We start from the raw sequence: 11,536 nt of genomic DNA, 5'->3' as shown, positions 1-11,536 counted from the left end.
GGCTGGAAGGGACCTTGGAGGTTTTCTAGTCATTCCCCTGGCCTCTGCTCATCTGTTTTGAAAACGCCCAGCAATGGTACACCCACAACTCCAGAAGGTAAGCTGTTCCATTGGTTAATTATTCTCACTATCAGGAAATGTCTCTTTAGTTCCAAGTTGAAACTCTCTTTAATGAATTTCTATCTATTGCTGCTTGTCCTATCCCTAGGCTTTTGGAAAATTAAGCTCACCCCTACCTCTTGAGTACTGGAAGAGAGCTATCATGACACCCCTAACTTTTCTTTTCAGTAATCCCAGGATGTGCAGAGTGATCCCCTTAGGAAAATAATGTGGCATATTTCATTCCTCAATTCTTCTTCCTGTGCCCAAAAGTTGTGATCACTACCAAACTGGGATGGAGGCATATGGTCAGAGGTTACTTCTAAGTATGTATTCTATAGATGGGATATAACTGCTAGAATTAATTAGAAACTTCTGAAGGTTGCACTGTGGATGTCTACTATCACAATCTTAACTTTATATAATTTCTTTTAATGTTTGGAGAAACTATTGAATGACAAATATTATGTGGCAGTTCTTTCTTAAGTTCTCTAACTAGATTTTAGTATGTATGCTTATGAAACCAGGAGGCAGAAATAGAATAGTTTCTTTCAGATTCAGCATTATATGGACATTTTAAAATTGAAAGCACTATTATTCAATCCAATATGTGCTGCTTCAAACATTTATAAAAACATTTATAATTATAATTAATTTCTATCTCTAAAATGTTCAAACTTCAGAAACCTGCAATACATACCTGAATCCTGCCGAGGTTCGGGAATTAAAAATCAGTATTGCTCAATGCCAGCAATATTCTCTCCATTGTAGTCTCCACAAAGTCCACAGGTTTTGTTTTGTACTTTTGCAGAAGTTTTTATCTAGAACAAATGACATGTTGCTATAGAAGTTCAAGTGAATTTTTCTTGCAATGTGATTTTTTAAAAAGTAAAAATAAGAAATTCTTGCACAAAAACAGCAGTCTGACTTACTCTCAATATAACACCATCATATTCCACGCTTTCCAAGCCATATTCGACAGCCTCGATAATAACTTTATTGGGTCTTCTGAAAATTTTAATGTTTTCTACAAAGAGAAAGCATAGCTTTAAAAGGCTGGCTGTTTACTACAAGAGTTTTCAAACACATATACAAACCCTTAGAGATAGCCATTGCATAATTCTACATAAAAGGGACATGGTGGCTCAGTGGCTAAGACTCTGAACTTGTTGATCAAAAAGGTCGACAGATCAGCGGTTTGAAACCCTACCACTGCGTAACTGAGTGAGCTCCTGCTACTTGTCCCAGCTTCTGCCAACTTAGCAGTTTGAAAGCATGTAAAAATTCAAGTAGAAAAATAAGAACCACCTTTGGTGGGAAGGTAACAGTGTTCCGTATGCCTTCGGCATTTAGTCATGCTGGCCACATGACCACGAAGACCTCTTCGGACAGCGCTGTCTCTTTGGCTTTGAAACAGTGATAAGCCACACCCCCTAGAGTCAGAAATGACTAGCACACATGTACGGGGGAACCTTTACCTTTACCTTAATTCTATATGATTCTTGCTTCAGGATTCTTTCCATGCAATCATGTTTCTTTCAAATTCTGGGATGCCAATTTGTCTCAGGTACAAATATGCACATCCAATTTGTGGGTAGGATATTATTGATAAATGTTCCCTTCTTTTCAAGTGTCATTTTGCTACATTCTTATGGTATGTAGAAATTACTAAGTAATTCAACTTCATTTTTTAAAATAAAAATGTTAAAATAATTATTGAAAAAAATAAAGTAACGGAACCAGACTACATAGAGTATATGAACTGATTTCTATTATTTAAGATATAAAATATGGCATCAGTACCTCTGTTGGCTTCTCTATTTGTTGATATTGGTGCTTCATTATGTAACACATTCAGAGTCCCTGAGGAATCCTGGATTATGATTTCTCTGCCATTGGGAAAAGCAAAAAAATGCATTTTGTTAGAAAGTTAAACAAGGAGAAGAAGAAGAATAATTAGCAGAAAAGAGTCAGCTTTTCTCTGAAGAAATAATTTTGCTATACCCACTAGAGCTTGAATAGAAGAAATTTGGTTTAATGTACTAAAGTTGCAGTGGACGTGATGATAATAATGGTAATATGGAAACAGATACATTTTTTTTTCTTTTTATGACCCTATAATCTCTTTTATCGGTGTGGAATTGGGACAACTGAACGGAGCTGAGTGTTTACTGGCCAGATACCCTTCCTGATGCCTATGTAGAGTTTGCAGCAGATATTTTTTATTACCATCCTGATAGAGAAACATCTGTTGCTGCCTAGGATTGAAAAGAGGCCCTGTTCTTATATAATTCAGATTGGCCTGAAAAGATTTCCCACTGGTGATCTAGCTAGAGCAGGGGTGTCAAACTCAAGACATGTAGGCTGGATCTGGCCTGTGGGTTGCTTAGATCTACCCATGGGGCTGCCCTAGAAACAGTGAAAGACCAGCCCATGGTACCTCTGCCAACAAAAACAGAGCTTAGGAGGGCTGCATGCAGTTCTTTCATGCTCTGATGGCCCCTTGCAGCCCTCTGCCAGTGAAAGCAGAGCTTGGGGATATCATATGCAGCCTCCCTGAACTTGATTTTTACTGGCAGAGGGCTGCAGGAGGCCACCGCAGCTGAAAACGGAGCCCAGGTGAGTCATACATGGTCTCCCCAAGTTCCGTTTTTGCTGGCAGAAGGCTGCAGGAGGCTATCTTGGCTGAAAACAGACCCTCAATGAGTGATGTTGAGCTGGTCATGCCCACACTAGCCATGGTCCCCCCCACCCCGAGGTCAAACCCAACCCTGATGCGGCCCTCAATGAAACTGAGTTTGACACGCCTGAACTAGAGGAATAAAAGGCTGTTTCATTGTCACCAGCAACCAACACTGAGGGGGCCCCTGGTGCTTTCTGAGCTTGGTTGTTTTCTTGCAGACGTTTCATTACCAAACTAGATAACATCAGCAACGCACAAATATTCTCTTTTATTGGCTCTCACACTGAGTTACTTCAAATCATCTAGAGCACTTCTTCTATACCATGACTCTTCAACTAAAACTAAATGTCATAAATTGAAAGAAATAAAGATTCTTCCTCTATTCATGCTACCTTACAATCTCTCTATTGTTTTCATTTAATTTTTAATTAATTTATTATATAAATTATAAATTAATAAATCATTAATTTGTTCTAAATCTGTTATGTCATCCCATTGTTTGAAAAATACTTGTATATAAATGACACAATAGGTTACAGTAATTTCATAGATTTTAATGTTACAGTATTTATGACCATTCTATGGATAAAAGATTATCAAGCATCTGAGCTACTGTATAGCTGTTTTTTTCTTTTTTCTTTTTTACTAATTAGTAAATTAAAAGTATTTCTCTGTAACCCACATTCATGGTTATAAGTTTGTCCTGTAATTCTATAAAGGTGGTAGACAGCCATATTATATTCTAGAACAGTGATGGCAAACCTATGGCACATATCCTGCAGGTTGGAGACAGAGCCCTCTCTGTCAGTATGTGAGCCGTCGCTCCAGCTCAGCTCCATTGCGCAGGCGCGCATACCTCCTGCCGGCCAGCTAATTTTTGGGTCTCTGCCTCACATGCATGGGGGAGGCATGTTGCATACGGGATATGCACATACATGCACAGGGGGTTGCATGTGCATACATTGGGGCAATCGGGAAGTGCAAAGGGGTGCAGTGCCCCCTATGGCCCATTTGTGGTCCCAGGAGGATGCAGGGAGGCCTACTAGGCACAAAATGGGGTGCGGGTGTGCATGCAGAGGGGCAGGGGGAGTGCGGGAGCATCATGCGCACATACACAGGGGGCATTGCATATGGGAGTGGTGTCACGCACACATTGCATTATGGGTATGGGCTTTTGGCACACGACAACAAGAAGGTTAACCATCACTGTTCTAGAATATATGTTTAGGGAAGGCAACTAGTTATTGTTAGCAACACTTTTGTGCTGTGTTGACTTTTTGAGAAGTAATTCTGTTAATTCCTTATATACTTATGAAGTAAGACAGTATGAGATCCAATGACTTGTATGGATCACATGCTTTCCAGCTTTAATTAGAAATTAAAACAGCATCACTACTGTGTTTCCTTGAAAATAAGACATGCCCTGCTAATAAGCCCAATCGGGCTTTCAGAGCATGCACCATAATAAGCCCTCACAAAAAAATAAGCCCGCCCCCAACTATTTAAGCGCATGCACAACCAGTCCCTGCCATTACCACTGTACCACCTACCAGTACAGCTTGCGGGGCAAAACGAGGGCTCGCCGTAAAAACAGCGGCAGGCAAAGCAAAGTGCTTTCACCTCCTGCCCTTCCCTCCCACACAAAAAGAGCCCGCTGCAAAACAGCGGCAAGCCAGCAATGCGATCACCCCCTCCCACCTATTCGTTCTCATGCAAAAAAACACCACCCACCCCACCCCGAGGGCAGTCTGCTTGGTTCCCTTCCCTGCTGTTCCTTTAGTGACGGATGGCAGGTGGAGGGGGGGGGGGGAAAGCGGGGCATGTCTCTCACCTTTCCAGGTCCGTTGCGTTCCTTGCCCTTTTGTCCAGTGAATCCCCTTGTAAAAAAAACCTTGTGAGTTCAATTTGTGAGGTTTTTTTTATAAGGGTCTTCACTGGATGAAAGGGCGAGGAATGCAACAGACCTGGAAAGATAAGAGGTGCACCTCGTGGCCCAATACCAGCCACCTTGCCCCAATGGTAAAGGCAGCCTACCTGGTTCCCTCCCCCACCGTCCTTATAGCAAGGGGTGGCAGGTGGGGGGAGAGAAGTGAGATGTACGTCCTAGTGCTACCAGAGACTGACAGCTCTGCTCGCCCTTTCACCCATTGAAGCCCCTTGTAAAAAAAAAACCTCACGAGTTGAACTCAGAAGTTTTTTTTTTACAAGGGGATTCACTGGATGAAAGGGTGAGGGATGCAATGGACCTGGAAAGGTAAGAGGTGCACCTCACTTCTCCCCCCCTACCCACCACCCCTCGCTAAAGGGACGGCAGGGAAGGGAACCAGGCAGGCTGCCTTTACCATTGGGACGAGGTGGGCGGTGTTGGGCTGCGAGGCATGCCTCTTACCTTTCCAGGTCTATTGTGTTCCTCGTCATTGTGTCCAGGGAAGCCCCTGGTAAAAAAAACCCCTTCTTGCAACTTCAAGAAGTTTGATTGAACTCGTGAGAAGAGTTTTTTTTTTACCAGCGGCTTCCCTGAACCCAATGGCGAGGAATGCACCGGAGCTGGAAAGGTAAAAGGTGCACCTCGCTTCTCATCTGCCCCAGAAAATAATAAGCCCTCACCAATAATAAGCCCAAGGCCATATTTCGTGGGGCAAAAGAAAATAAGACCTTGTCTTATTTTCGGGGATACACGGTAGCAGATGATGTACATTTTACTCTTCACCCACAAAGAACCACAGATTTCTCATCACATGTTTAGGCTTTCTAGGATTTCCATGAACGAGCTGAGTTTTAAATGATCAGGTTGAAATTCATTCTTGTAACTCCCTGTATGGCTGTGTTAGTTGGAATGTTCAAACTTAATGGGATTCTAAGCCCTTCACTGTTTGTAAAACCTGGTCATCTTTGCATGATTTTACAGATTTGAGAAATTAAAAACTCAAATGATAAGAAACCTCTGAACAAGAATGACAGAATAATTTCCAAGGAAAAAGAAAGCCATTTAAAAAAAATATTGAAAAAGAAACTACTGGAAAGAAACTTGAAGTAACTGTCTGTTTGTTTAAACTTACGTTGAATTAATGGATATGTGAATTTCTTTTGGGAAACCTGGTTTGGGATTGTGGATCCATATTTGGAATTGCGATTTATAACTGTCAGATGTGGTGCAATCCTTAACTATCAGAAGGTCACATTCTCTGTTGGCAATACTCATGTTGAATGCCTTGTTGTCAAAGGTTGTAATCCTTTCACCCTGCACCTCACACACAGCTGATAAGGAAATAAATAGTAGCGTCAGAGTTAAACTTCAGTCCTACCTATTGGAAAGTGAAAAACCTAAACAAACCCTCAACTTTTGCCAAATAATGACATTAAACATGGAATCATTTATAAACCTATCCTGCTACATACACAACTAAGATAACAATTTCAAAGCATGTTGCAAATGATGTTTGTTAATATATTTATGTAGGAATAAGGCTTAATTAAGAATCTCTAGTTGATATGAATGGGACTATATGCTAAGGAGCAAAAGCTCAAAACGATGGGTTGGATCATTATTGATTATATTATTATAATAATGATTATATTATTAAATCATATTTAATCATTGTTAGGATTAAAGTGGATACATTGAAATCAATCAGACTTAAATAACATAATAATTACCTTAAGTCTCAATAATTTCAACCAGCCTCACTGAAACAACATTAAGCTTAGATTCAGCTCTATGCTAACCAAAAAATTGCAGTGAAAAAATGAACATAGTTAATACTGGTTAGTCTATTAGGTAGGTACAGCCTTAGTGTAACAACAACATTAATTTACCTTCAACTTCTTTGAAGAGCCATAAAGCTCGATTCAATTTCCTTAATTTTGGCTCCTGATAATATGGTATTGGGATGCCCATGGGAAGAAAATCGGGATAGAAATCACCCATGTAAAAGGTTCTCTGGAAAAAAAATAGCGAAGACACAAAGACCAATGCTGCTACAAACGCATTTTAACTTAACATTTCACTAAGAGAAATGTTTATCACCTAAAACCATTATTTTATTTATTGAGCCATAAACAAACGATTGAAACAAAACACAAGAAGGGGAAACACAAGTTCTTCCATTCATCCAGCTCTTCTTAGTCACAATAATTTTGTATGGATTATAAAGGGTTTAAAAATGAATGCCTAAAATAGTCCCTAATATGCAGATTAAAAAGCAGATTATGGAGAATTGAGCTGTGACCGTCGTAAGTGCATAAGGGTTACCGAGCACCTGATTCTAAATTATTTGACTGCAGGGACACTGCAGTGGTTGTAAGTGGCAAGGACTGATCATCACATTATTTTCAGAGATATCATGGATTCAGTTGCTAAATAAATGGTCATTAATCAAGGACTATGTTTTCTGTGCAAGTCCATATAAGGGATGAAATGCTCTGAAGTCTGATACCAGTTTGCTTCGTGCGCACATGTGTGCTTCATGTGCACATGCATGCTTCATGCACACCCATTTGTTTAATGGGTACACTCATGCTTCATGCGCATGCACGCCAAACATGTGCTTTGCACAGGCGCAACACAGGTGCACCGTAGGTATACCGCAGGCGCTAAGAAGCCTTTTCTGGAAAGGCAAGTAGAACAGCGATGGAGGGGGAGGACAGCTGGGCCACACGATTTATATTCTAGTGAATATAAATCATGCAGCACAGCTGATTGTCAGAATTTTTTAAAAACTTTTTGAAAGCATTTTTTTACTACCGGTTCGGGCAAACTGGCCCGAACCACTAGCATTTCACCCCTGGTCCACATTGCACCTGTAATGGGTATTGTTCTGAGCTCTTCTTGTACCTTTTTTGCTACAACACCCGAGAGAAAATTTGGTCTTTCCATTGAGATGTCTCCATTGCAAGAGTGTCTGTTTCTTATCAGACTTTCCCCCTTGCTCACTTGGATTATGTGCCAAAAAACCTCAGCCTCACCTACCTAGTTGTTGCACTAGGTAGGAAGCAAAGGAGGAGGGGTTTCATATGTGTAAGCTGAGTGACCGTAAGGAGAGATCCACTTTATAACACATTTTTCATTGCGTAAATATTCTTAGTGGTAATAAGGATGCCTATTTTTTGAGAAAGTCTACCTCAAACTGAGAAGACTCAGATATTTATTTTTCTGATCCAGTTTTCTCACTTCATAAAAATCTTCCCAAGTAATATTACTAGGATTTCCAAGAATAATTAAAGCACGTTTAGTGGATAAACCTGCCCAGATAGGTGGCCAATAGACAACAGCAGAAAAAATCTTCTTCACAGGTTAAAAAGAATAGGGAAATGGCCTATATTTAGGTCTCTTAGTTTAGAAAAACATACCACACAAAATTATTAAGGACAGGAACTGATATAATCTACATTTTCAACTTTAAATGATCTCACTATCATGTCCTTTGAAATACCTGCCTGTGGCACTGTCTCTCCTTTCGACTATATCATTCCATTAATTATCAAAATCCAAAAGTGGAACTGTATTAATAATTTGAGAAAATGGAAAATGATCACCTACATCAGGAATTTTAATGATGACATCATAAGCTTCTAGAGATTTTTCAATAATTCTGACTGTAATTTCACGTCCATGAGCCTTCCTCTCATAAACTATGGAAAAGCCCAAACGATATGCAATTCCAGAAACTAAATACATATACCTAGGGAAAAATCAAATAATAAATGTGATTTATTTCAGAGAAAAGTTGAAACTTTCCCACCTCCGGAATCCCACTCCCCATAATCCAACAATGTTCTCTCCCACCCAAAACTAAGAGTGGGGTTAGGAAACCTTAATTCCCTTTCCATCATCCCAAATGGACTGAAATGGCTGCTTGGGTGTATTTGTCTTTATGTGTGTGAGTGTGTGTGTGCATGTGCATGTATTGTGGGGATAAAGGAAAAGAGATTGTGTAGGCATTTTTCCCTCCATCTCTAACCATAAGACTCTTCCCCCAGGTTTCAACCACATTTCTTTCCATACAGGTGCTCTTCGGCTTATTGTTTGAAGTTTTAAAAGCACTGGAAAAAGTGACAGGATCATGTTTCACACTTATGATCATTGTAGCATCTCCATGGTCATGTGATCAAAATTCAGCCGCTTAGAACGGACTCATATTTATGATAATCACAGGGTCATGCAATCATCTTTCTGGGACCTTCTGACAAACAAAATCAATGGGGAAGCCAGGTTCACTAAACAACAATGTTACTAACTTAGCAGCTGTAGCAAGAAAGGTTGTAAAATGGGACCAAATTCACTTAGCGATAGAAATTTTGGGCTCTGTTGTGATTGTAAGCTCAGGACTTCCTGTATTTCTCACTAGGAAATTTAACCCACATTCATTGAAAGAAACATTTGAAAAATCCACAATTAGAAGAATGAGAAGTTACAGAGATATTACCGGAAAGGATATTTGAAGAAAGGAATCTTGTTCCATTTCACTTTCAGTTGGAGAGCTTTATAAATTGCAACTTCGCCGATGGACCGCGTGAGTTCTATTTTGTAATCCTTGCATTCATGTCCCCAGCTCAAAGAATACTTGAAGAGGATGTAAACACAAATGTGATAGAAATTAAAAGAAAAACTGTATGTAGGGTTATCATGGGGCTGCATCACCTCATTAATGGATTTGGTATCACAATTTTGGGTAGCCTAAGGCTGTTAGCCATGCTATACTATTCCAAAGGATTTGGAGAAATATTTTCTGCTCCATCATAATTCAAGCCTGAGTGCTTCTAAAATGGATAGGGGTATGCTGAATGATTTACCAATTACTGGTAAATCAAAAGAATATTTGTGGTTTACGAACTTTGATTCTAAAATCCCTTCCTGATAAGATTTGATTATCATTCCTCCCCTCCCTGTTTTGTTACTCTTATAATGTTAATCTGGTACTGGAATCCTTTCAAGAGCCCTATTTGAAAATACCACTGATTTTAAATGACTTTGATTTAATATAAAAATCTGGATTAATTTTAGGCCACAAATGTAGCCCAACCAAGAAAGTTTTGGACATTCCCTCCTTCCTTCCCTCCTTCCTTCCCTCCTTTCTTCCCTCCTTCCTTTCCTCCTTTCTTCTCTCCTTCTCTCCTTCCTTCCTTCCCTCTTTCCTTCCTGTAGGAGAGAAGGAAGGGGGGAAGGAAGGAGGAAAGGAAGGGGGAAAAGAAGGAGAGAAGGAGAAAAGAAAGGAGGGAAGGAAGGAGGGAAGGAGAGAAGGAGGGAGGGAAGGAAGGGGAGTAGGAGAGAAGAAACGAGGGAAGGAAAGAGGGAGGGAGGAAAGAAGATGACTGTAGTTTTTGATGTTTAAAATGATTTTGTCATTATGGAAATGCCTCGAAATGTAGTCAAATGTAAAGCAAAACAGATGTTGATGTTGTATTGTTTTTGCAATCTGTTGGCTTTTGTATCATCCTTATTAATAAAAAAAAAGAAAAAAAAAGAAAGAAAGTTTTGGAATACATTGGCTTCTGTAATTATTTAGTAAAAAAAAAGCAAAAGAGAAATAGTAAAATAACCACTAGAATGACTTATGATTAATAATGGAATGTGTATGGAGGTTCTCAGTTATCCAGGTCATGGTTGTCCCAAAGATGCTTTATCAAGAGACAACTAAACTTTTTGGTTTTTCTTTGAAGATGAAGTTCTTCTTGGATGATGAAGAAGCTTCTTGGATGAGAAACAAAATGTCTTCAAAGAAAAACCAGAAAGTCCAGATGCCTCTTGAAAATGCACCATTGGAATTAATAATGGAACAATTCAAATTGTTCAGTATTTTAATAGGTACTCATCAGTGGTGGGTTCCAGATCCCATTCCAACTGGTACAGTTGGAACAGGCCCGGTGCTACTCTCATGGACATGTGTGGTACACACACTCATGCGCACAGTGTGCACGCACATGCCTCCATGACTCTCCTACTGCTCGGCAGAGCGTTGTGTAGGTGCTGTACGTGCCATGCGCACGTGCGGAAGCCCCAAAGCTTAAAGGATAGGTAAGGAGCTCGGGCAGGTGGGTGGGCCCTCCGGACCACTGTATGGAATAGTACCCAGTGCTCCGGGCAGGCTCCGGTATGCCGGTACCGGGGCGTACCGCCTGCAACCCACCACTGGTACCCATTTACCAATGAACATTAAAAACTGGACCTCATTCTTCCAGATGTACAGTTTGACTGACCAGCTAAGATACTATGCAGAACTCTGAAATTTCCAGGTCACTGTAAAGGCCTGAGATTGAGGAAGACATAGATCACATAGAATATAGCAATGCAACTTTCACAATGGAAATTAAAAAAAAAATACCTGGGATTTGGAAGGTAGCACAAGTCTATCAAGACATGCTCTCCATTTAGTTTGATTGAGTTGACCTGCAACTATTTTGCAATGGGTTTTGTCGTGGTCGTGCTTTTCATACAAGGAAAAACTGTAGCCCTTCTCTTCATGGTCACTCCTAACTGCTTCAAACACAACAGTGACATATGGCAGGAGAATATCTCCAGGAGTTTTTGCCTAAAGGGAAAAACAAAAAGATGTGACTTTAATCCATGTTTCGATTAGGTAAGATTCCAAAATTATTTCTTTGGTGAATTGTGTAAGCAGCAGATAAGAAAGAGGGATTTTGAGCCAGCTGATTGGGTCCATGGGCCAGAGGGAGAAGGGAAAGAGGATGGAGATGTGTCCCTCCCAGAAATATGCAGGTTGCATGGTGCAAGAAAAGATGGGAGGGACACATCTC

General features: G+C 40.2%; 1 protein-coding gene across 1 annotated transcript in view; it reads right to left on the bottom strand.

Annotated features, from left to right (window-relative positions):
- Nucleotides 1–980: 980 nt before the first annotated feature.
- Nucleotides 981–11,536, bottom strand: part of LOC116508938 (vitellogenin-1-like) — a 54,584-nt gene continuing 44,028 nt past the window's right edge. The window contains exons 26-32 of the mRNA XM_032217785.1: nucleotides 11,104–11,310; nucleotides 9,208–9,344; nucleotides 8,322–8,463; nucleotides 6,599–6,722; nucleotides 5,842–6,040; nucleotides 1,903–1,988; nucleotides 981–1,126 (exon numbers count right to left, since the gene is read on the bottom strand). Of these exons, the coding sequence (XP_032073676.1) occupies nucleotides 981–1,126; nucleotides 1,903–1,988; nucleotides 5,842–6,040; nucleotides 6,599–6,722; nucleotides 8,322–8,463; nucleotides 9,208–9,344; nucleotides 11,104–11,310 (1,041 nt within the window). The remainder of the gene's footprint in view (nucleotides 1,127–1,902; nucleotides 1,989–5,841; nucleotides 6,041–6,598; nucleotides 6,723–8,321; nucleotides 8,464–9,207; nucleotides 9,345–11,103; nucleotides 11,311–11,536) is intronic.

This window comes from Thamnophis elegans, chromosome 5 (genome assembly GCF_009769535.1).
Source record: "Thamnophis elegans isolate rThaEle1 chromosome 5, rThaEle1.pri, whole genome shotgun sequence".
Lineage (NCBI taxonomy): Eukaryota > Metazoa > Chordata > Lepidosauria > Squamata > Colubridae > Thamnophis > Thamnophis elegans.
Note: the sequence above shows the minus strand (reverse complement) of the source record. Positions and strands in the feature narration are given on the sequence as shown.